The sequence below is a fragment of the Cydia strobilella genome, chromosome 7 (assembly GCF_947568885.1).
Source record: "Cydia strobilella chromosome 7, ilCydStro3.1, whole genome shotgun sequence".
Lineage (NCBI taxonomy): Eukaryota > Metazoa > Arthropoda > Insecta > Lepidoptera > Tortricidae > Cydia > Cydia strobilella.
This window is the reverse complement of record NC_086047.1, coordinates 17,531,839-17,558,984: the sequence shown is the minus strand read 5'-3', so window position 1 is coordinate 17,558,984 and position 27,146 is coordinate 17,531,839. Positions and strand designations below refer to the sequence as shown.

Genomic DNA, 27,146 nt, shown 5'->3' with positions numbered 1-27,146 from the left:
TGATGAATTTTGGCCGAATTTAAACTGTTGTGAGACATACTTAAATAATTTCACGGTTTAGACTCACTTGTTTTAGTCACCGATTTTCAAGCAAGTTAAGCACTTTTTATACAGCAGCAAATTTAGCTCCAGCTTGTCTACGAATATTGCCGCCACTGTTATAAATTAGTTTTTAAGTCGTCAGCATATTTGTTCCCACCCCATACTTGGATCACAATCAATTGTGGTTTTTTCTATAAAAAGGGACCTTATTGTCGATAGCGCTTACGCCATTATAACGATGCTCCGATATAAATACAATGCCGCGCGACGCTGTGCGGCGTAAGCGCCATCGACAATAAGGTCCCTTTTTATAGAAAATGCCCCAATTCAATGTTATATGTCATTAAATACTAATTACTACCTACCTAGTAGATGTTTCATTTAATTAATTAGGTATGTTAGTTATAATCTGAATCATTTAGGAATTATTTTTCTATCCGAGTTTTAATTTCCCGGATACGGCCCCGAGAAACAGTTTTTTTAAACCGATTAGTGTCAATTATAGCGTATGTTTTATTATTTTAGGAATCATTAGAAAACGACTTCGCTCTAAAATGGATATGTCAAAAAATACATAAATGTAAAAAAACGCTCGGGTCAGGCACAGTAAATCACCACCACTCATTTTTAGGGTTCCGTACCCGAAGGGTAAAAACGGGACCCTATTACTAAGACTCCGCTGTCCGTCTGTCTGTCTGTCACCAGGCTGTATCTCATGAACCGTGATAGCTAGACAGTTGAAATTTTCACAGATGATGTTTTTCTGTTGCCGCTATAACAACAAATACTAAATAGAACAGAACCCTCGGTGCGCGAGTCCGACTCGCACTTGGCCGGTTTTTAAAGTCATTATCATCATATCAGTCACATCATCATCATCATTTTACCCTTCAGTCGCCCACTGCTAAGCATAGGCCTCTCTTCGTGTACGCCAGTTATGCCTGGGCTTGTCTCATCCAAAAGTGCCCCGCTATTTTTCGAACGTTATCCACCCAACGAGCCAACGGACGCCAGGCGCTTCATTCATCCGAGAGCGGTCACCAATCCGTCAACACTTTGGTCCACCTCCCATCACTCTGCCTGGCAATATGTCCATCTCACTCCTTGGTGCGGCGTCGGATCTCGACATTCCTCACTCGGTCTTGAAGTTTGATGCCGAGCATGGCGCGCTCCATGGCTCTCTGTGCTACTCGTATTTAATGCATAGCCTGCTTAGTGAGCGTCCATGTCTCGGCACCGTATGTCATGGTGGTCAAGACACATTCACAACAACAACAAAGTATTAGAAACATTACGTGTCAGTGACACGCCGGTGATAACCGACTCCAAAAATGGAGAGTAATGTGTTTCACGCCTAACGGACTTGGCCTCAATACGGTTATCAAGGCCACGATCATCAGCTGTTTAATTTGAATGAAACGTACTTACAAACCTAACACTACACTCCTATGTAAGCATTTTCAGAGAAAAGTATTGGTAGCAAACGTGGTTTTTGAAAAATCGTCAACTTTTGAGTTATTTCTACTCTGGATAGTGTCGGCAAGTGACGCATTTTCACATACATTTTTACGAACCGTCACTTAACATACCCACTTACTTCTCTGTTTTAATCAATAATTCTCGTGATTCTGAGTCGCAATAAGTGAGTTGTTAGTTATTCGACAAAAAGTAAATAGTATAAGTAGGTAATTTTATTTTGATAACCCCCCTTGTTAATCCCCAATATAAATAAAAATAAATGTTAAAATTTAGTAAAAAAAAAAACAGCAAAGAAAATCGTTTCTAATCTAAAAAGCGACTATATAAAATTATCTTCCACAGATTGATCCATCTTGAAGTAGTGTGTAAACGTAACTTAACAGGCTCAAAAGAACATTCCATTTCCTTCCATTCCTCCAAAATGTTACAAATTGATTCGGAATGCAAAACCGCTACACAAATTACCAATCGCTCCAATGCAACCCTAATTAAAACTACGGCAAAAACTATTGAGACATTTCCAGTAATCTTTCTACATCCATATTGGAACAATATCTCACCGGAATTTTACAAGGAAAATACACCCTTTCACTGAAGCTAAGGCTTCATTTTCCTTTGATAATTTGAGCGGTTAGTCTCAGTTTTTCGTTCGTGGGAAATGGCGTATTGTTTGATATAGTTACTAATCAAAATATAAGGTAATTATCTATTCGTTTGTTAGCATTTCCCGTCGTGGTGTAACGCTGGGAATGTTTAGCGGAGAAAAACTGAAGTGTCTTTTAACATGCATGACCTGCTTGTGAAGTATGAAATGCCCTTGGTATATGTAGTAATGTCTGTATGCATATCGTTTATCATTTAAATGTTGGTAATATACCTAGTTCTAGTTATTCAAAACGGTCATTTAAAGCGTTTGAAAATAATGAATGTAGGAAAAATGGGGCGAGTATAATATACCCAACCAAACTTTCGAAGAGTTGACTATGTGGCTACATACTCAACACACATAGGTACATGACACACACACAAGTATACATGACATACTCGTTACGTGTTACATACGAAGCCCATACAAGTCCAGTACCCCTAGTGTACATTTCATTCAATAGCGTGACGTGATGTACGCGTTTGCGTTAAGACTAATTTTAAACATATTAATAACGGGTCACTCACGTATTTTAAGTCGAAAAACGCTCGACATGTTTCACTCCGTACCGAGGAGCGTCATCGTCACCGTAAACGCAAGCTCCAGATAATGCTCCTCGGTACGGAGTGAAACATGGCGAGCGTTTTTCGACTTAAAATACGTGAGTGACCCGTTATTAATATGTTTAATATGTCTGTGTCTCACGGAAGTTTTGTTATTAAAAAATCTAAGTTTGTATGCGATTTAGAACAGCGTGCCAAGCGGGACGTTTTAGAAACTCAAAATCCCATGAATTTTATTTATACTATCGAATGAAATCTACACTTGGTGTTCAGGTATGAACGTCAGTCTGTTAGGTATAGAAAATATTGTGCATAAAATACCTATGCTCCATTTTCTAGAACAAAATGCAATTCTCGAAATTAAACCATCGTGAGACATTAACTTAACTAACTTAGCGGTTTCACTCACCAACATGTCGCGCGAGTGACTAAAAATAGATGAGTGTAACCGCTAAGTTAGTTAAAATGCAATTCCCTAAATTACTCAACATTCAGAAGAAATTAGTTACATTATTATTAATTGCGGTTAACGATTTAATTCTTAATTATATTTAAAATGTTTCACAAGTCACGTATAGTGTAATTAGAGTTAGGTACCTGACCATTAAATTTAGTGTCAATCGTGATCATTGCAAAATTGGATGCAGTCGGGGTCAGACATCTAGTTGAAGTTGGAAATTAATCTGTAGTGAAATTAGTTTGTATTTAAGTGAAATGTTGTGAATAACAAGTTAACTTAGTTTTTAATAAGTTTATAAAAAGCTGTTTTTTTAAACGTATACCTGTGTTAAGAAGCTCCGCACTTTCAAAGTTGGGAAGTGAATAAAGGTGAGGAGAAGGCTCATCGTTATTTATTTTTTTCTATACTTTTGTTTAATATGAATTTGCAGTTTCTTCTAGTCTATTTTTTTATTCTGTAGACTAAAATGACATTTCATGTGTTGCTAGTTTTTTACGTCTTATAAATATAAATATAAGACGTAAAAAACTAGCAACACATGAAATGTCATTTTAGTCTACGGAATAAAAATTACGGAATAAGTGCCTGGCGTCAGTTGGCTCGTTGGGTGGACGACATTCGGAAGACTGCGGGTCACTTCTGGATGAAATTGGCTCAGGACCGGGATAAGTGGCGTACTCGAGGAGAGGCCTATGCTCAGCAGTGGGCGATAGAAGGCTGATATGATGATGATGATGATGATGATATAGGTCGCCATCAGATATATCAGAGCGCCCGAGGTGCTCAAAATATCTGAACACGCACTCTAACGCCTTGACAATAAAGGCGTGTTCAGATATTTGTGAGCACCTTGACCGCTCCGATATATCTGATGGCGACTGTACTAAAGAATATGGGCGCAAAATTTGAACGGATTCACATTTATAAAAGTATGACATTTTGAAAGTATTAGGCAAGCTTTAAAGTATTAGCTAAGAACCGGGCCTTTTTGGGGGTAGTACCTTATTAGATTATTGTAGGTCATTGAACTATGATTACTACATATAGAACCGGCACGGAGAACCAGTATTTAGCGCTGAGTTGCTGTTGTTTTGACAACAAACGTGAGCATAGCGTGGACCTCGCGACCTAAACGCGTAAAAGCCACGAGTTTTGCGGCGCTTACGACGTTTTGTTCGCGTGGTAAGGTTGTCATTGCGACAATACCATTGTTAGGTATGGCATCATATGGCAAAAATAACACAATGTTGTATGTACTGAATTCCAGCAAGCATTAATAACGGTTTTGATTGTTTTCTAAAAGTTCGGTAGTACTATTAGTTATTCTTTTTTTTTATACTACGTCGGTTGCAAACAAGCATACAGCCCGCCTGATGTTAAGCAGTCTCCGTAGCCTATTTACGCCAGCAACTCCAGAGGAGTTACATGCGCGTTGCCGACCCTAACACTCCTCTCCCTCGAGCTCTGGCAACCTTACTCACCGGCAGGAACACAACTATTAGTAGGTTCTAGTGTTATTTGGCTGCGGTTTTCTGTAAGATGGAGGTACCTCCCAGTTGGGCTCTGCTCTAGATCTGGAATGACATCCGCTGTCCTGTGCCCTACCACACAAAGCGAGATGTCATTCACAGTGTCCATACCTCTCTTTTGGACGTAGTTTAAGGACATACCCGGGTCCAAAATTCTGTGCTAAAAGCAAAATACATATGTACCTACCTACGTATGTTACCTAACTTATTGCAAGAAAAATAATTCATTAAAATACGCAATTAAGCCATGATTATTGTTACTAAAAATCTTCTCAAATGTTTATGCTAGTTACAGATTTCAACGGCTATAGATTATCCGATGATTGATTGATGTATGACAAATATGTGAGCCAATTTAAAGTTGTACCGTCACCATCAGATACATCGGAGCGGCTGAGGTGCTCAAAACTATCTGAACACACACTACGCGCCTTGACAATAGAAGTATGTTTAGATATTTGTGAGCACCTCGGCCGCTCCGATATATCTGATGACGACAGTGCATTACTGTTACTAATTTAAGAACCTTGAGACCACCTTGAGACAAGACGTACGTAGATAATCAATCTTTTGCGAGTTATCAAACCATAACGAGTAAGTTAGATCTTTACCTTTCTCCAAAACTGCGTTTTCAATCAGTTCAATGTGAAACATGTCTGGCATTGAACATGCAATTTTGCAATTCATTTTACAACGTAGAAAAAAACTGTAGAATTCAATTTAGTATTTGAGGTTTCGACTCAGACTTTCAGTATATTAATAAGTAGAGCGTGTGTCGATATGACCGCATAATCTAATGGTAGTTAGTTTAGGCCCAAATGAACAGTGAACACGCATTCATAGGTTTTATAAAAAAAAAAAAACATATAAAAGAATTCAGCAAGCAATGTATCATACATTACGCTTACGCGACGTCACAACGGTCACAAGTGATCACGATGTACAAAATACATTGCCGTTCGAAAAAAAAACAAATATTTCAAATATTAATGACGCTTTTGTAATTACGATTAAATTAAAAAAAATCACAATCGTTTATAGCTCTAACCTACGTCTAGTTTAAGTTTGCGGCTATATCAAAAATATACTGTAGATTTTTACAACAGTTGACAAACTGATTTATCGCGGGGGTAGCACGGTCGCATTTTTATCGCTTGTCACCATGCCTGTCACGTTCTGACAAGTATGTAAGTGCGAAAGTGACGAGCATAGTGATAGACGACAAAAATGGAACCGTGCTGCGATGAACTACTAACCACCTATTGAACCCACCATATTTGAATTACAAGGCACTTAGTACCAACTTTAGCGTCCATAAGCTACAGTGTCCGCCACGTGTCCGCTGATCGAATAGGACTTTGGGGCATTGACCCCCCAATTCCTATCTATCGCACGCGCATAACTATATTACTGTACCGCTCGCACAGTGTCATTGACCGCCGGCATCATGGGTGGGACAACAATATAATTACGCGCGTATGATAGAGATGGGAACAGGCTGGCCAATGTATAAAATTTCTCATGCTATGCGTCCTTTCTTTAGCCTCTGTTTATAAATAGTGGAGTTAACATCCTTTTGCCCTAGTAACGCAGCGTCTTACGTAAGCAAACAACTCGCTAACGCGAACCGAAGCGGCGCGGCGCGGCGCGGCGGGCCCACGGCGTTCGCGTTCGCAACGAGATTGCCCACGTAGGACACTTTTATAGGTATCAAATGATTGCTTCACCCCGCGCCGCATCGCTTCGCTTCGCGTTCGCGTGTTGTTCGCATACGTAGTACGCTGCGTTAGTGTTGCTAGTAACGCAGCGTACTATACATAGGCGAACAGCACGCAAACGCGCAGCGTCGCGGCGCGGGGTGAATCAATCATTTGATACCTATAGAAGTGTCCTACGTGTGCGATCTCGTTGCGAACGTGAACGCCGTGGGCTCGCCGCGCCGCGCCGCGCCGCTTCGCGTTCGCGAGTTGTTCGCTTACGTAAAGAGTACATTATTCGTATGAAATTTTTATCCGTTCAATAAACCCAATAAAAAACCGAAATGTTAATTCATAACCCTTTTTGTTTCAGGGGTGGCCAATCCTCCATTCAACATGTCTATAATAGACTCGTACAAGCGATTTATGGAGCGGAACAGCGGTGAGTTGTTCACAAATCCGATTGTATGAAAAACACTATAATTATGTTTTAGCAATAAATATGTTTCATTTCATTTCATTTCATTTCATTTCATTTCATTTCATTTCGTTCCATTTCATTTCAAAATATTTTAGACTAAAGTCAGCTGCAGAAGTAAGGATGTAACGATATATGATTTTGCCGAAACGATACCGATACCGATTTATGAAGTAAATAATCGGCAATATCGATACAGATATCGATATCAATGGTATATAATAGTAGTTAATAAATCAAATAAATAAGGAATCATATAGGTACTTAATATGCATAAAACATACTTATGTATTATAGACACACGATTAAGTGTGAAAAACTGTAAAAAATAAATAAAGAAAAATGCCAAAGCAAAAGTAAATCCAAATCAGTTATTAGGTAGTTCTAAAATCTATTTAAATTTCACTTAGATTTTTGTTAAGGAAACAAAGTTTATTCAAATTATTAGCAGCGTCGTTCGTTTCGCGCGCTTTTCATACTATGACATCGGCTGAATTTAAATCGGCGATGCCGATTTATCGGCCTATATATCGGTATCGGTATTGTTACATCCCTAAGCAGAAGAAGAAGGTACTTCGCAATTCGTGTCGATTTAAAACACTCCCTTGGGCCGTGTTTTAATTTATAACCACTCGTTAGGTACGTAATATTGGAGTGCTGATAAAATAAATATTTTAATTTTGAAGCTTTTCTTTTGAACCATTTCATTTCATGACTTTTGGATTTCCTCTACACGTATCTGAGTTGAATCTTGGACGGACAGGATATAAATAAATCCTTAATATCAAGGTTTTTACCATATACCGTCATGCTTATTACAAAACGCACCTAATCAAAACATTGGGTGCCTTACCATGTTTTTTGTCTTCTATCAATTAGTAACTTACTAGGAAATTCTTTAAAAAAAACTAAAGTAATCTATAGATAATTCTTTTGTCAGATGAATCGCAAAAAAATTAAAATCCGGGTGTGCGATCTGCGTATAACTCCTCATACCTCATCGTATACGTAATATTTGCATGTATTATTAGAGTACGTATATTTGCTTGGATGAAGTCATAGTCATACATAGGCCTTTTACTCAGTATGTTAAACGTTTTATCATTTAATAATATGCTACTTTTGACGTGATAACGTCTTATAAATCGATGAACTCCAGCACCGGTATCATGGTCGCGTTTTTGTCACTTGTCATAAATATCATGCGTCACTTTCGCACTTACGTACTTGGTATAGCGTGACAGGTATGGTGACAAATGATAGACAGCCATCCACCTTAGCCCCGCAGGTCTGTGGAAAAGTGTCACGTTGTGGACAGAATTCTTATCTCCATGGCAACGTTGTGGACAGATCTCCATGGTAACGTTACGGCCAAAAGCAAATACATGTTAATTTATCGAAAAATTTCATTTTTTTAATTAACTCCTTTGTATTATACAAAATAATGATAATTCAGTGACAATAATTGAATTTAATTCATAAATAAAAGTATGCAATTTTTCATCAATGTTTTCTTATGACGTTATCGTTATCCATATTTTTAAAATGGTCGGAAGCGTGGACTATACAAGATGTAACAAAAATAGTGGCCGTTTAAGGGCATACCCTACATACACTATTGAAAAACCCCACCGAATACATACTATGGTATTCGGTATCGTGTTCCGATTAGGAAATGTTCCCAATTGACAAAAACTCGACTCATTTTCGCACCTGCATTTTGCGGTTGTCATCAATAGCTTATCATCAGGTCCAATGACTTAAAAACATAATGACATAATTATAATGGTCATCGGAATTGTTGACGCCGTTATGCGATAAATTGCCACGATCATTAAAGAGTCGTTAGCAAAATGGCGCCAGTCTGCGAATCTATAAAATTGGGTAATACTTACCCATAGCTATGTACGTGACAAAAATACAAAAGATCTTTACTTAAGGCGCCGTGAGTGCAGGTCCTTCTCCGAACTCAGATTGCTCAGCACTGAGTCAATGTGCCATGTGTGCCCGAGTTCGTGGATACTATGTTTTTTTATGATATAGGAGGCAACGAGCAGAGGAATCGTCTGATGGTAAGCGATTACCGTCGCCCATGGACACCTGGAACACCCAAGGGGAGACATCTTTAGTTATAAAACACTGATTTAAACTTTCTCGATTTTTACTCATTATTATTTATCTTGCGCGCCTAGAAGATGTTGATGTCAACTTTAGCCAGTCTTCTCCGAGACCACGGGGACAACGCCGTCCTCGAAACGTCGGAGGTAAATTTAAAACTATTTTACGCGATTAAGTCCCGTGGAGATAAATAATAATCTTTAGTTATAGTTTAAATAAAAAAAGTATTCGATAAGTTCGATCAAAAATAAAATTTCGCATTTTTTGAAGCAGTTTTTATTTCAAGTAATTGCCTGTGTGCAAAAATATTAACAAACTTTTAATTGTGTACTGATATTTGAGACTTATGTTCGTGATTTTTTTTCTATTGAGCAAAAGTTGTTTAATCAGGTTGCGAATCGATGAAGTTACTAGAAAAAGGCCTCGAGATAGCTATTAATAATTTTTGACAACCGTATTATTAGGGTTCCGTACCCAAAGGGTAAAAACGGGATCCTTTTTCTAAAACTCCGCTGTCCGTCTGTCCGTCTGTCTGTCACCAGGCTGTATCTCATGAACCGTCAGAGCTAGACAGTTGAAATTTTCACAGATGATGTATTTCTGTTGCAGCTACGACAACAAATACTAAAAAGTACGGAACCCTCGGTTCGCGAGACCGACTCGCACTTGTTCAGTTTTTAATTTAAAAAGCGCTACGATTTCTCGAAAAAACTGCTGTCTGAACTCACGGCTCCTTAAGTAACTTCTTGTTTTTTATGACACTAGAGTTTTAAATACACACCTTCGTTGAGGCAACTAGCTTTATTTGTAATAAGTACATAATACATTACGTTTAACTAGTAAGCACGAACATAGAAGAACCTACTAGCAATTTATTTATATTTCCTCCTAAAATGAATTAGTTTTAAATAAATTCCCCCGACGAAATTATTGTTTTGCAATATCGGGTTAGAATGTGTTCGGGTTGGTCACGAATCGCAAATTGTAATTTTACAAAAATTAACTTTTCACTAAACTAACTAATAAAATAATATTTGACAAACTTTACATTCCGCAAAAATATCACTTCAAATAGTCATTTGCAAAAAAAAAAACACAATTTGTAATCACACATATTATCTACGCTGGCAAACCCATTTTGTTAGTAGAAAAAGGCGCGAAATGCAAGTTTTGTATGGAATCACAACCCTTTCGCGCCTACATTTTTTATGCCGCTTTTTCTACTAACACAGCGTCTTACGTAAGCGAAAAACTCGCGAACGCGAAGAGCGGCGCAGCGCGGCGGGCCCACGGCGTTCGCGACGTTCGCGCTCGCAACGAGATCGCCCACGTACACTGTCTTCTATAGGTATCGAAGGATTGATTCACCCCGCGCCGCATCGCTTCGCTTCGCGTTCGCGTGTTGTTCGCCTACGTAACGCTGCGTAACGGAAATAGCTTGCCAAACTATATGTTACTTTAAAATTCATGTTATTGGAGAATGTCGTTTTAAAATGAGAGCGTAACTTCGATTGTGTGGCGGCGTCTATAGGTTCGTGTGAATTTTAGGTATTTTAGCTTGCATTGGAATGCGTACATGTATTAAATAATGGCATAATAGTACATTACTATAGAGGCGAACGGTTGCAGGGCAAGTAGACGCACCCGGCAACCCCGTTTCTCGTCCGAGATTTGTATAGTGCTTTTCTCAAACTTGCAATGAAATATTCATAGGCTACAATGGCCAAAATTGCGAAAGAAACTGTCTTAAAAGTCTTAAAACTGAATTTAGCAAGGAGCAAGGTACATGGCCTGACTGATGAGTTACGAGAAGGTGTCGTTGACCAACCCGCCGGGTCCCGGCGGCCGGGGCGCGCTCGGGCCGCGGTTGCTATTAAAAACAAAAGAAGGTTGCTTGACAAGCTTAGGTGTATAAAATTCCTTCTAATATCATCTTCACTCATCGCACCGGATACGTAGTATTTCCGGACCAGATTTGAAGTAAGTCATGTCAACATTTCACTGCAAGTTTGAGAAAAATTAATTTTAGAAACCAGTCGTACTTGTAAACATAATTATGCATGTTATTTCCTTGTTACCATTTAATAAGGGTCTTCGAATAAATATGCAAAATATGACCAGCTGATAAATGTAATGAATGCCGTGATTCACCTAGTTAAACGTGACTAGTCTGAATATGTTGGTAATAAAACGTTTGTACAAGATCTTATAGGTATGTAGTTATGAATATAAATAAGACCTACCACAGCTAGGAGGCTTCGCTTCCCCATTAAAATAATCAATTTGGATGCATTTTCGATTCCTTATCTTAGTTTACAAATGCCGGCCGTCCCAAAGACAATGAAGGACAATAAACTTCACCTGATTTAACCTCTTTTTTTCAACACCCACATTTTGAAGTGCCATGCAATAGCATGACCAATAGGTCATCACTTTTTTGATATCGCCTGACCGGCAAGACGTTTAAACGATTTTTAATGTTCCGTGCAAAACTTTGTTTTGACAAACGGAACACTTATTGCCCATAAGTTGGTTCACCGGGAATGTCCGCGATTGTACAATCTAGTTTACTTGGTTTGTGTAAGAGAGTCCCATAATATTTATTTATTTTATTTATATGTCAAGTACAAACTAAACATAAAACCTTTTTACGCCTATCGAATACAATTGAATGCCTAAATTACAAAGTATGATGAACCATTAGTAATTTGATTCGAGTTTTATTACCAGTTAAGGTAGTAAACCTCAATTCCAGTAATTATTCATTTATGCAAGTAATAGCTGCATGTACCTTAGTCCAAGTATGTGAAATTCTATACATTTCTACCTGTGTATATATATACACAAGTGTACATACAATGTATGTATACGTACTTATCTCATTAAAAACGTATCACGTAAAAAACTGCAAGAAAATATCTGCGATGAACACACAAATTACTAGTAAATGCCCTTACGCAGCGTACTGCGTAAGCGAACAACTCGCGAACGCGAAGCGAAGCGGCGCGGCACGGCGGGCCCACGGCGTTCGCGTTAGGACACTTCTATACGTATCAAATTATTGATTCACCCCGCGCCGCCAGACACATCTTTCAGGCAGATCCGATGGGCAAATCCGTGCGTGTATGGCTATTAAGGCATTCCTAACCTCAAAATCGTAGAGAAATTCCGCTTTTATAATGTTCTGTAAAGGGTCCGTGAATTTCTAATAACCATCGGGACTTTAATTTCATGTTTGAAGCCTAACAATTAGATATAGTATATACACATACATATTTTGTCGGAGGGGTGCTGACCTGCGGTGCGTGTGGTCGTACATTTACTGCGAAAATAGGCTACGTCAGCCACCTGAGAGCTCACGATCGTCGCTCTCACTAACCAGAAAAACCCAGTCTACGAGGCCGAAACCGGCCTGGACAGGATGAAACAGGACGATGATACATCGCTGCATCCCATTTGGGGCAGACCGTGCGTCGTGCTGGTGCAGCGTCGGAGATCACGATGCAAGCAAATCTCCGCACTGGCATCGGCGTACGACTTTGTGGCGCGGCGGCGACTTTGGCTGTAGAGACCGCGGGGCCGTGGGGTGTGGAAGCACGCCAATTATTTAGGGAATTAGGCCGGCGTTTGCGGGAGAGGGGTGGTGATCCTCGTTCTGGGTCGTACTTGGTGCAACAGGTCTCCATAGCAGTTCAGCGGGGGAATGCTGCAGACATTATGGGGACCTTTGAGCCAGGTACGATGCAGGGGGGGTTATATAATACCTCTGTAACACGGTTGTACAATAAAGAACTATCTTATCTTATTAGGCTAAGTGTAGAATTAACTTTTATTTTAGGTGTTTTTTTTGTTAGTTAATTTAAATGTAATGTTTTAAAGTAAAATGAGCTTTGAGCCTTGTATGAAATCTCATGAAATAAAACTATGATGCCTTAATAATTAGATATACCACCCATGTTTAGCGAGTGTTGGGCCAAACTTGTATGGGAGCGGAACATCATCCTTTGGCAAGTAATATCGTCTTACACTACAAGTATCTACAGGGAAATATCTGAAAACTATTATTAACAGCAAAACGCACTAGGTCTTGAGTAAACGATTTATTTTAACTCGATACACAACAATGCTTCACCGACGCTTCCGTGGATCCGGCGCCAAGCCATCTTGACAGCTCGCGCTGATGACAACCGGCCTGTCAGTTCGGGACGCGTTCCGAACTCCGCTAACACTATAAACTTGTAAAAGAAAAATAAGTTAAATTTGTACGGGACCCACAGTCGGTGAGTCCGACTCGCACTTGTCCGTGACGCGTCACGTTCAATTAGGATCGACACATACGCGTCACGTTCAATAAATGTACAAAAAAACTGGACAAGTGCGAGTCGCATGACGTGACGATCTTTGCTAATAAATTAAAATGAAATACGATACCGAGTTAGATAAGAGTACCGTGAGGATAAAATAAATATCCTTATTTATTATAAAACTTCCTTGATTCACCTATTAGATAAACATAATAAAATTATGCGATGTAGATGTCTGTGTTGGTTCGATGTCTTGCGTTAAATAATTGCGTCAGTTCAATTTATGTATAAATATACTGTAAAGGTCAAATTCAATATGAATTTCTCATTGAGTTATAGCAACAATGAAATGAAATTGTCGCAATCGCAACCAGTGCCACGCGACCAAAACGTCGTAAGCGCCGTAAAATTCATGGCGCTTACGCGTTTAGGTCGCGAGATTCACGCTCCGCTTCTATGGCTTATTGCAGCAACTCATGGTGCAAAATACTGGTTCTCTGTGCCGGTTCTATACGTAGTAATTTTATTTCAATGGAATTTATCGATGAAATTCCCCGATTGACGTTTCTAGTTGCAGCGCGACATTACTGCCGGCAGCATTGCTGCTGCAAATGTCAAGCTCAATTTTGATGCTCGTATTTTTGAGCCATGCAGTTGGCAGCAACGTCGCGCCGGATTACTGCAGCAGTAACGCTGGTGCAGTCGGAATGTGAACGGTACCTTTACGCTTCTGCAATCGCCATCCGACCGCTTCTGTTTTCCTTTTACACTTACACAATCACAGTTCAATCTTAGTACAAACTTTCATATTTCAAGGTCATTTCATATATCAACTGACAAAGCTTCATTGTACCGCATCCGCAGTTGCTTTTATGCGTTTTGTTCGCCCGACCGTTACAAAGCTTGAGCATGCGCAGGCGTCGGTCAAGGTCGCGCATTGCGCAAGGAAGTGCAGGTGGTGAATACATTACGCATTTTGATTTGCCTGCCTAAGATGCGAAGAGCGTATACCGGAGTTCTATCTTAGAAATGGCGAATAATATTTAAACGTGACAGATTTTGTTAGCATTTGACATAAGTATTATCACCTAAAAATTTTACGATGGTTGTTTTCACTTTGGCGCTTAAGACTATTGTGAGTTCACTGTGATAACGACTCAACGAACTAAGTATTTTTCAATTATACATTTATTATATATTTTTATTTTTATTAAGAGATGTGAACGCTGATGGTCTAACGGTAAGAGCGTGCGACTTTCAATCCGGAGGTCGCGGGTTCGAACCCCAGCTCGTACCTATGAGTTTTTCGGAACTTATTATGTACGAAATATGGGGCATTTTCTATGAAAAGGGACCTTATTGTCGATGGCGCTTACACAGCACAGCGCCGCGCGGCATTGTATTTATATCGGAGAATCGTTAATAATGGCGTAAGCGCCATCGACAATAAGGTCCTTTTTTATAGAAAATACCACATATCATTTGATATTACCAGTCGCTTTTCGGTGAAGGAAAACATCGTGAGGAAACCGGACTAGACCCAATAAGGCCCAGTTTCCCCTCTGGGTTGGAAGGTCAGATGGCAGTCGCTTTCGTAAAAACTTGTGCCTACACCAATTCTTAGGATTAGTTGTCAAGCGGACCCCAGGCTCCCATGAGCCGTGGCAAAATGCCGGGATAACGAGAGGAAGATGATAAGGAATTGTGAACGCTAGCGACTAAACGGTGACTGCCTTTTTCGCTGATTTTGCTCGACGCAGTCTTAAGGCAAATAAAGAGCCATTATTAGTAATATGTATGTGCAGGTAATAGTTATTTTATGACAGCGTCATACTTTAAGCCCACTTGACCGTGAAGATTCATCTACACAGATATAGCACAACATAATCGCGCAACGCAACGCAATAGCGCTGCAATTATTCTACCGTATGTAAATATGTTGAAATATAGTAAATGATATTGTTTTATACTTTATTATTTGCGTCAGCCGAGGGATCTGACGAGCATTTTAAACAGAAATAAATTTTAAGAGCAATCGATATAAAAGGTAAAACCCGCGCGATGGCCAATTCATCCCTCGCAAATTTCGCGCGGCGGGCCACAACTTTTGTCCTCTTCTAATTTTAATTTTAATACTTTTTAATAGTGTCGTCAGTACCAAGTACCAACAATTATTTAAGTGTTTGCCTTTCCAACAATCAACCAAATTGCAATTATGAAAGAGCTACTGGCATTGCACCGAACCCATTAGGTGTCTTAAAGATAATAGTTATTATAAAGATTGCTTAGGTTTCATTTTTACACGGTTTTAGTACTTTAATTAATGTTTATCTTTATCTACTAACATCAAAATTTGCCGTGACAAGGTTGTCTAATATTTATGTGCTTTCACTATGTCGAAAATAGGTTGCATGAATAGGTAACTGAATTGTTAGGTAGGAAGTAGGAACATGTCCGTTTTGAATAAAAAACGCGATTTCTCTTTTAGCTACATATTTAATTATTTACAATAGTCAGCAAAACTATTACTTCTACTGCATTCCATATATTATTAAAATGTATGCAGGCGTGCTAAGTTTTGCTGACTGTACGTGAAAATCAATCAATAAGTACTTACCTGCATATTTAAGGAAATTTTTTCCTAGCCAAGACGTAAAAACAAATAACGTGTGTGAAGAAAACACACACACACAAAAATTTTATTTGCCGAATTTGACCAAACATCCATATGCACGGGTTACTCGAGCCCACGGTGTCTAATTTGCATGTTTTCTCCTCCAGGGTGGGTGGTTTCATTCTAATTGAACAATTTGTTATGGTCTTGATATGATTTTAATACTACTTTGAAGGTTGTCTTGGTGATTGCGCATCAAACGACACATCTACATCTACATTTCGCATGCACCAATCTTAATATTTATTATTCAAGTAGGCATATTACAATTTTTTAATGCGCTTATATAGATGCGTAAGATAGAAGATAGATGAGCTTGTCGTATCAAAACAAGATCAATCAATCAATCTTTATGTAGAATGGCTCCATGTATACTGTCGATGATTTCGCCAACGTCAAAGTGGGATCCACGTGGGATCGAGTTATATTTCTTCAATCTTGATGTAAATCAGCCAGTGTACGGTAAAAGTATAAATAATACAATAGAGGTAGAAATACCAAATGCTCTTAGAGCACGACGTTGTTCGGTAGTTGTGATATTATGAGCTCTTGTATAGCGATAGCGACTATACAAGGGCCACGTGGAGCTACTTGGCGTTGACGCCAAAACGGTGGATAAACTCGTATCTAGATTAATTCTTCATTATCCGCACACGTCTTCATTAGTTTACTGCATAATAAGCTATCAGAATTACACTTCAAACAACGTTAATGCCTGTCAGTTGTTCGATACTGTCAAATTTTTGTTCTAACTGACAGGCCGATATCGTCCGGCGGACTGATAGTCAGTGGGGCCCTCAAGTTGTCTAATCTGTATCGGGCTCTTGTACAATTTTTATCGTATTTAACCTTTTTTCAGACCCTCGAACAGAAGAGTGGACACTAATGTCAGGCCCCGGACCCCTACTGACCATCTTGGCCACATACGTTTACTTTTGCACGTCAGTGGGCCCTCGCTACATGAGGGACCGGAAACCCTATGACCTCAAGAACACCATAGTTGTGTACAATGTGTCACAAGTGCTGATGTCTATATTCCTGGTTTATGAGGTAATTAAATACAATTTTATTATACACACATTACAATCACAAAATTACAGCCAAATACAATTACAAGCTAGCAATTATGCCCGTATACGGTCTATTAAAATCCCGTATACGTTATACGGGAAAAAATAATGCCGCGTGAACCTTACTCCTATCTTAATATATGTGTTTCTCCATATTTATTTATGCATTTAATAAATTATTATTATTAAAAAACGATAAATAACGCAAAAAAGGCGGACTTAATGCCAATGGCACTCTCCTGCAGCTGCTTTTGTCATAGGCGCCATCCGACATCCGATATTGGGAAGGCGCTTCCGATAAATTCAGCCATGTCGGAGCCCCCCGTCAGTTGTCGGACCGATAATATTTGTTTGTGTGCGTATGTGTAGGCATTGCTTGTTGTAGTGTGCGTGACCGCTAAATACGGCGCCCGGGCGCGCCCCCGCGGCCTGACTACGCGGATGTAGGATCCTACATCCTATATCGGATCGGACAATGTGAAAACGCTCTGAGGCTGCCTTAAATTTAATTAGCAATCTTGAGGCATTTCTCATAAGACCGTATCGATTGGATTGGAAAAATATGAAAATTGCTTCTAAAAATTGGCAATATCTAGAGCAGAGCCCAACTGGGGAGGTACCTCCACCTTACAGAAAACCGCAGCCAAATAACACTAGAACCTACTAATAGTGTTGTGTTCCTGCCGGTCAGTAAGGTTGCCAGAGCTCGAGGGAGAGGAGTGTTAGGGTCGGCAACGCGCATGTAACTCCTCTGGAGTTGCAGGCGTACATAGGCTATGGAGACTGCTTAACATCAGGCGGGCCGTATGCTTGTTTGCCACCGACGTAGTATAAAAAAAATATCATGTTTGAGGGAACATATCGATTACTTTTTTATTTATTACGCACAAACATTTTCAATTAAAAAAGGATGACATCCGTGCTCCCGGGCACGCCCTTCCATTTCGCTTACGCTCAGTGAGAGTGAAAGAAGAACACGAACTTACTGGGCCTTAATTGAAATTTTTCAATTATTAATATTTACTAAAAATGTAAATTATGTATAAATTTTATTTTTATTTTCAGGGTTTAGTATCCGGATGGTGGGATGACTATAACTTCTCTTGCCAACCAGTGGACTATTCGGATTCGCCCAAAGCAAAAAGGGTAAGAAAGAATATACTTATAGCATCCATAAGACTAGAGTAATATTTTATATAATTACAGTCTTATGGATTCTTAAAACAAATATACCTTAAGGGGCCCACTGACTATCAGTCCATCGGATGATATCGGCCTGTCAGTTGTTCGGAACCGTCAAATTTTTGTTCTAACTTGGGCCCCTTTAGTATTTTTCAAACACGGTGGCATATATTAAATCTCGAAAAAAATGTTTTGAGAAGACATTTCTCACCGTAATCGTGTTTAAAAAATACAGGGGCCCACTGATTATCAGTCCGCCGGACGATATCGGCGTATCAGTTAGAACGAAAATTTGACAGTTCCGAACAACTGACAGGCCGATATCGTCCGGCGGACTGATAGTTAGTGGGCCCCTTAAGTGTCGGACCCTCAAATACCAGCACCTTTTGGATTCTGTAAAATTGGTGCTCCGACCTGGTCTTTGACGGAAGCTCAGAAGTCCAAACTCGGGGTTTGCCAGAGAGCTATGGAGCGCAGCATATTAGGTGTAAAATTAAGGGATCGAGTCCGAAACAGCACGCTGCGCTCTAAGACTCAAATAATAGACGTAGCTCGGAAAGCGGCCAAGTTGAAATAGGACTGGGCTGGTCATGTCTGCCGAATGCCGGACGACTTGTAGGCCAAGTTAACCACGGAGTGGGAGCTCCACGAGTCTAACCGGGGATCCGGCAGACCTCGTCGGCGATGGCGGGATAACTTTTGGACTCCTTCTTGAGAGGCAGGCCAGATATAGCACTAAACATAGACGAGTGGAAAAATAGGGGGGAGGCCTTTGCTGGGCAAGTGGGACACAGTGGGCTCTGAATAAAATAAATAAAATAAAATCATATTTATTTAGCTATTTTTGAAATTAAACCCTTTATTTGAGTCATAGGGATCCTATAATGCGAGAAATATAGGGACCATGATATGATATGATATGATTTATTTATCTCACAATATACAATTGCACTTAAAATTACACATGGTAGATTCGTAGGAATTTATATTGTGATTGTCGGTTTTTTACATTATGAATAATTGATAAACTGTAGACGGCAGCACATCAGAAGCCCCCGGCATTATGTCAAGTTTCCATTTTTAGATTTAAGCCACTAGATGGCAGAATACTATGCGAAATAAAGCCAGCGTGAAGTGTACGTAAAGCATGAATTCTTATCGCTTTCGAAGCGGGCTTAGCACGGTAGCATTTTTATCGCCTATCACCATGCCTGTCACGTTCTAACAAGTGTGTAAGTGCGAAAGTGACAGGCATAGTGACAGGTCATAAAAATGCAACCATGCTGACACCTCTGGTCACGAAATCCCTCCATCACGCACATGTCTCTAAAGTCTAAAGGTAACGGAGCAGTACTTATAGCGCCATCTGGTCTCAATGTTAAGAACTATCAAGAAGTTACTGCTTACGTCCGATAGTTCGCTTCTACGTTTTAAGTTTCACTACTTATTCCACAGATGGCAGCAACAGTATGGTGGTACTTCATGGCAAAAATCATCGAACTTCTGGATACCATTTTCTTTGTGTTGAGGAAGAAAAATAGGCAAATATCCTTCTTGCACCTGTACCATCATTTTATGATGCCCATTTGTGCCTGGATTGGGGTGAAATTCTTGCCAGGTAAATATTACTTTAAACCAACTTTAAATTTACATATACATGTGACGTTTCAATCAAAAGGCAGCACTTTTGTCACTTACCGTAGACCAAAGATAGATATAACTCCGTAATAGATGGATACAGTCTAAGGAAAAAACGTACCCCGAAAATCACGAAAATTTGATTCTCGATCAGATGGCGCCATTACCTTTGGCCTACTCTCGTATAGAGGGCGTTGACGGTTTCGTTTGTTATTTATAATTTTAACGCATATCAGTGAAATAACATGGGTCAAAATCATATAAACCGAATCCGCAAGCCGATAAATGCACCGTACACTCTGCATGGTATCCCGTTGGAGCGCGTCACAGAAATTCGTGACCTTGGACTAACGCTTGATAGGGAACTTAACTTCCGGCAACATATCATTACCACATGTTTGAAGTCGAGCAAAACACTCGGATTTATCATGAGGATGGCATACCAGTTTCCTAATCCGAATGTTGCCATAAGGCTTTACAATGCATACGTTCGCAGCAGACTGGAATTTGGCGCTATAGTTTGGGATCCCCACGAAGCAAAATATATCCTAAGTATAGAGAAAATACAGCGCAAATTTGCTAGGTTTATATACAGGCGTAAATATGGGTACTACCCCTATATGTATCCGTCACTATTTGTTACGGCTATGGTCGGATTGGACACTCTGGAATTGAGAAGGAAGTTGTTGCTCATAGTGCACTACTATCAGCTTCTAAATAATAGAGTTGACAATCCGAGTGTGCTAGGGCAGATAGGATTGCACGTCCCCGTTCTGAGGCGCGGAGGTGGCGCAGCAGTGGAACCGCGGCGACGCCCGCACCCGTTTGCGAGGAGCGTTGCGCGCACTCGACGGGGTGGTAATGCTCCCACGCGGAGAGCACTTTTGCTGCTGAACAAATTGTACGCGCAGGTTGCTGATACAGATATATTCCACGATAGTATAGGTGTTTTCGTGAGACGTGTTGGGCTGTGTCTTGGCAATTGTAACGCAATATAGGTGGGCAATTAAAATTAATTTTAATTTGATTTGATTTATACATGTGTAATTTTAATATGATTGATTTATAAGATGAGTGATTTATATATACTTGATTATTTTAGGAATAAGGTTTAATGTGCAATTTGAATTATTTATAATGTAATTTAATCATATGACTGAGTACAATTGGTAGTTTAAGAAATGATTTAAATTATAGTTTGACATGTAAATTAATATAATGTAATATAATGTAATTTAATAATATGATTTATTGTAGTATGTAAGTGCTTTGGTTTAGAACTGTAAACTTGCATATTTGGAAATAAAATAAAATAAAAAAATAATTAATGCAAATAAAAAAAACATTTATCCATATTTAAATACATTTTAACATATTTTTATAAATCTTCATTTTTAGTTTTAAAGTATGTCGATAGATGACAGTGAATTTACAGTGGTTACAAAATTTACTATGACAGTACCGCTCTATCTTATTATATCCTCTTTGGTTCAATTAAATACGTCATCCCTGATATGGTGTGATCCCCAGGGTGTGATAATGGATTATTGGAAAAATCGAGTCAAGAATTGGTGCAAGGATTTTTTACATTTGCGGCAGCAATGTAGTCGACAGTAAGGACTCGCAGCAATACTGCAACAGTAATGCTGATATATTCTGCATCCGAATGGTACCTTAAAGCTACTTAGCAATGTCCGATCTTATATCTTCCAGGTCACGGGACGCTCTTAGGCGTCATCAACTCCTTCATCAACAACATTATGTACACCTATGACCTGTGATTTCTTGTTAAAGATTATCTGTCCTCCTAAGGCTACCCAGCAATATCCGTGATCTTACAACCTTTTTATAAAAATTCCAGGTCACAGGACGCTCTTAGACGTCATCAACTACTTCATCAACATCATTATGTACACCTACTACCTGACCTGTGATTTCTTGTTAAAGATTATCTGTCCTCCTAAGGCTACCCAGCAATATCCGTTATCTTACAACCTTTATATAAATCTTCCAGGTCACGGGACGCATTTAGGCGTCATCAACTCCTTCATCCACATCATCGTACATGACATGATTTTTTGTTAAAGATTATATGTCCTCCTAAGGCTACCCAGCAATTTATTTATTTTTTATTTAAAAAATTTTAAATCAAGCAACAACGCCCATATTACAAATACCTTACAGACTAACATACATGTATGTATTATATGAACTTAAAACTAAACACTATTAAATTTATGCGACAAAACGGCGTGGCTCCGTTGAATCGGCTGCTCTTGTGCAATATCCGTGATCTTAAAACCTTAATGTAATGTTTCAGGAGGCCACGGGACGCTCTTAGGCGTCATCAACTCCTTCATCCATATCATCATGTACACCTACTACCTGATTTCGGGGCTGGGCCCTCAGTATCAGAAGTACCTGTGGTGGAAAAAGCATGTTACTACATTGCAATTGGTAAGCATTTATTTTATACCTATAGTATATTATTGTTTATTCAAAAGAGATGATGGCAGTTGGAGGATCCGAAGCAATGTTAAATTAGAGCAACTGATAGACGAGCCGAATTTAATACGTAAGTGAGGCAAAAGCTCATCGTCTTCGCTGGTTAGGCCACCTCGAAAAGATCGGGCAGTCACTTGAGATTTGGCTTAAAGGGCATCCAGGCCATAAAATTCCCACAAATAACAGGAATTTGATCCGTAGATTGACAGGTAAAACCTATGCTGGCGCTATCTGTAAAATACTTCAACTGGCCAACCCAATAATAAAATCATCATAAGTAGAAATAAAGTAATTGTTTTATTTTTTTCAGATCCAGTTCTGCATTATTTTCTACCACAATTTCTCAGTCATGTTCGGCGATTGCAACTACCCGAAGGGTATCAACTTTTTGCTCTCATTAAACGCTGGTCTCTTCTTGTACATGTTCGGAAACTTTTATTATCAAAACTACGTTAAAATAAACAGAAAACCTGTTCAAAATGGAGACGTCAAAAAAGAAGTTAAAAATGTAGATAGCAATGTAAATAATGATCACGTTAAACTAACAAGTGAAGTAAATGAAGTAGATACAAAAACTAATGTTACCGAAGGAAAAAAGGATTGCTAGCGAATACTTATTAAGTAAGGATACAGTTTGTGATGCTATGTTAATATTACTTCGTTTTATTACTTAGTCTAATAAAATTAAGGTAAAAGGAGAACATGGTGGAGATTTAAATTAATTGTACAGTCAGTATATGGAGATTTGAATATCCCATTTATCGTAACGAGGTTTTATTTTAGACAATTTTATTTTGTGATGTTTGAAATATATGCGTAGTTTAAGTCTAATTATATTTTAAGTCTAATTTTACTTTCAGATTTGCTCAATTTATATATGACATCGAAATTATTTATTTATGAATTGTGTTGTCTTATTTGTTTTATAATGATAAGAAAGTATAACTATTTGCAAAAATTAAATAACATAACAAATATTACATTTAAATCTGAACAAATACTATAGCACAATGCGTATTTTTGTTATTGATATTGTACGTATTACTAGTATTTTTTGTATGACTAAAAAAAGCCATTTTAGCGAAGACAAAACTATTTGTAATATTTCAATCATGTTGTATGTTTAAAAAGTCGCATTTATAGTTATAGAGACGGACCCAGATAACTTTGCACATAGTTTGTAGTGACAGAGTGTGGAAGTACTCCGAATAAATGGGATTTTGTTCCATATTTTTTAATAGCCTATTTTGAGATCCCACTGCTGAGCAAAAGCCTCCCATTTCTTCCACCACTCATCACATTTTGGTACATGTTCCCACCGGCTGCAAAATCTCTTATCGTTTCTTTTCTGGTATCTGCCCCGGCTAACCTGCGGTGTCAATTCGGTAGCCAATTTGGCCCACCGCTATCGATCGATTTTTTCGTCCCATTAAAATATGAATTTTAGAGTGTCACTTCTACGCTTTGTTATTTCATAGCCTATACAGAGTTAGCTTCTAGAATCTAGATGGACGGCTAATATTGTGTCACACTTAATTGATGCAGGTTATAGTCAAAACCTACTATAGTCTGCTTTTTAACTATAGTAGTAGTTGTAGTACTAATAAATAACTATCGCAACAGCTAACTACTGTTCGTAAATCTTACTGCAATCACATAAAATACGTATATCAATGGTCAAGTGTGTTGCTTTTTGATCTCTATGAAATGTGTTTGTGGCTTTTTTATTGGCTAATTCATTGACTATAAGTGCGACTATATGAGTATAGATGAAATCATTTCAAATACAAATGGGACTTAGAGAAATGATGCCAAATTGATTCAAGCGATGTTTGTATCTTTATTCCGTATCAATGTATTCGTTTGGTTACAGTATTGCTTAAAAATATCAGAAAACAATACGTAATTTGTTCAAACGTACGGCGATACCAATAAATTAGGAAATGGTGAATAAATAATTATCAATTGTTTTAGTGTCTTTAATTTAACGGTTACAATGAGAAGGTCGATGGTCGGTAAACGACTCTACTTTTATTCATTTCAACACGAGGACCTTTTCACCCTTTATTATGGAAAATTCTAATGTGGTCTTATTTTTTTAAAAGCCTTCTTACTACGTAATGATAACAATAGATAATCTGGTCATGTCAAGTTTTAGTTGTGTTAATATTTAAGTTTACACTTAAACCGTAACCGTTGCTATCGCGAGGAAACCGGACAAATCCCAATAAGGCCTAGTGTACCCTCTGGGTTGGAAGGTTAGATAGCAGTCGCTTTCGTAAAAACTAGTGCCTGCGCTAATTCTTGGAATTAAGTTGTCAAGCGGACCCCAGGCTCCCATGAGCCGTGGCAAAATGCCGGGAAAACGCGAGGAAGATAATGATTTAAGTTTATACTTGGCTTCTTTTTATGCTAGCAACAATATTTTTTCACCTCAGCAGCTCAAACAAGCCTACTTTCGTCACTCCCTGGAGTGAGGAAAGTGCGACTTTCCTTACTCCAGGGAGTGAAGAAAGTGCGACTTTCCTCACTCCAGGGAGTGAAACAAAGTAGCTTTTTAATTTAGTGAAGGCCATGAACTGCCACTTCATACTTTTATTACATTTTTTTTTTCATTGTATTATTGTGTGTAATTCGAAATACTTTTTAACCTTTAAGCGTAGCGAGGGACTCAAAAACACGAGATGTAAAATAACTTTGCTCTCGTGTTGCACACATAATTTTTCACCTCAGTAGTGAGAACATATTAAAGGTTAAAATGTATTTCGAATTACACAGAATAAACAGAAAAAAAATGTAATTTAATATGTAATGTAATACCATGCCATACGATACGATACGATACGATACGATACGATACGATACGGCACGATACGATACGACACGACACGACACGACACGACACGACACGATACGATACGATACGATACGTTACGATACGATACGATACCAAACGATACGATACGATACGATATGATACGATACGCTACGATACGATACGCTACGATACAATACGCTACGATACGATACGATACCATACGATACCATACGATACGATACGATACCATACGATACCATACGATACCATACGATACCATAATAAAAGTATGAAGTGGCAGTTCATGGCCTTCACTAAATAAAAAAGCTACATTGTTTCACTCCCTGGAGTGAGGAAAGTAGGCTTGTTCGAGCTGCTGAGGTGAAAATAATTATTCCCCGCGTTTAGGTCATCCGTATAATTTTCATCGACATCGATTTCTCTTCTATTTTCATCGACGAAGGTTTTTAGTATCACTTATTAATTTCTTTGCTAATTTCGTCAACAAGGAATGGAAGGGTAACTTTAGATAATGGAAACAATATCTACCTATTTATAGAATAGGCATGTCTGCTGAAAATCCATTCAATTGTTCACTGTACTTGCGTAACAAAATTTACATTTAAACTATTTTTTGGCTAACATCAAACATCAAACATTTATTCAGCAAATAGGCCACAGGGCACATGCCAATTTCTACAAACAATTAAATTAACCCAAAATTACAAAAAACAATTACATAATAAATATAAATGTCAAATTACACAAAAAAAACTAATAAAAAAAATACAAACAACAGAAGTACTAAAATTGTTTAGAGATGTAAAAGTCTTTAGGTGTCAGAGATAAAATGTATATAATAATAAAAAAGATCATCAAATTATCCAGAGATGTAAAGGGTCTCCAAGACTTGAATTGTTATATAATTAATAATAGTTTTTAAGAAAAAAAAAACCGACTTCAATGGGGGATGCCGCTGAAAGTTCACTTATTGTTGATGGTGCACTCTAAGATTCCAGATAATGAAATGAAAAAGACAGCATATTTTGCCTTATTATGTAGAAAAGGAGGTAAAACAGCCCACTTTTCTAGTAGCATTTCGTTTTTGTAAGGGTCGCAGTTCTAACCTAACCTAACCTACTTTTCTGATAGCATTTCTTTTCTGTAAGGGTCACAGCTCTAACCTAACCTAACCTATTTTTCTGATAGCAGTTCAGTTCTGTGAGAATCGCAGTTCAAAACCCACCCACCAACCTAATGATTTACAACCTAATGATTCACGAGTATGACGCGTATCTCAGCCATCGTCTCCATCAACCTTCAACGACGCTGCCTAACGAGCTGTGTTTTTTTAAATTAGTCACACGACTACTATATATATATAAATTAAAAAAACTAAAATAGATGTCATATACTAACGAAAAAGAGATCATCCCTTCAGTAGCGGAGGCCGGATAAGAACCGGCATCTTCCGCTTACGCGGCTCAGGCCCTGGACCAAAGATATATGTAACTCCGTATAAGATAAGTAAAGTCTAAGGAAAAAACGTGCCTCGGAATATCAAGAAAAAATTATACTCGAATAGATGGCACCACACCTTTGGCCTATACTCGGGTAAGTAGATGGCGTTGGGGACACCGTTTGATATTTAACAATTTTAACACATATCAGTGAAAGAACATGGGTCAAAGTCAGTGAAAATACATAAAGATGAGCCATTAAAATCAGTGAGAATACATAAAGATGAGCCAGCTTTTTCGCAAAACTGATTTAAAAATTGCTCTAAAATTATTCATATTTTAATTCATTGTGTAAGTACTAGACTTTTTTTATGATGCCTAATCAATCAATCAATCAATATCATTTATTTGCAAGAATACTTAATTTTAGTTACAGGATGTTATTGTAGTATATTGAACAGTATTCTATCGTGATTAAACGAT

The 27,146-nt window shown here is 38.5% G+C and overlaps 1 protein-coding gene across 1 annotated transcript in view; it reads left to right on the top strand.

Annotated features, from left to right (window-relative positions):
* Positions 1–24,355, top strand: part of LOC134742677 (very long chain fatty acid elongase 7-like) — a 35,140-nt gene extending 10,785 nt beyond the window's left edge. The window contains exons 2-7 of the mRNA XM_063675868.1: positions 6,790–6,858; positions 16,850–17,040; positions 18,126–18,206; positions 19,698–19,860; positions 22,201–22,337; positions 22,696–24,355. Coding sequence (XP_063531938.1) covers positions 6,790–6,858; positions 16,850–17,040; positions 18,126–18,206; positions 19,698–19,860; positions 22,201–22,337; positions 22,696–22,992 — 938 coding nt within the window. The 3' untranslated portion in view covers positions 22,993–24,355. The remainder of the gene's footprint in view (positions 1–6,789; positions 6,859–16,849; positions 17,041–18,125; positions 18,207–19,697; positions 19,861–22,200; positions 22,338–22,695) is intronic.
* Positions 24,356–27,146: the final 2,791 nt, after the last annotated feature.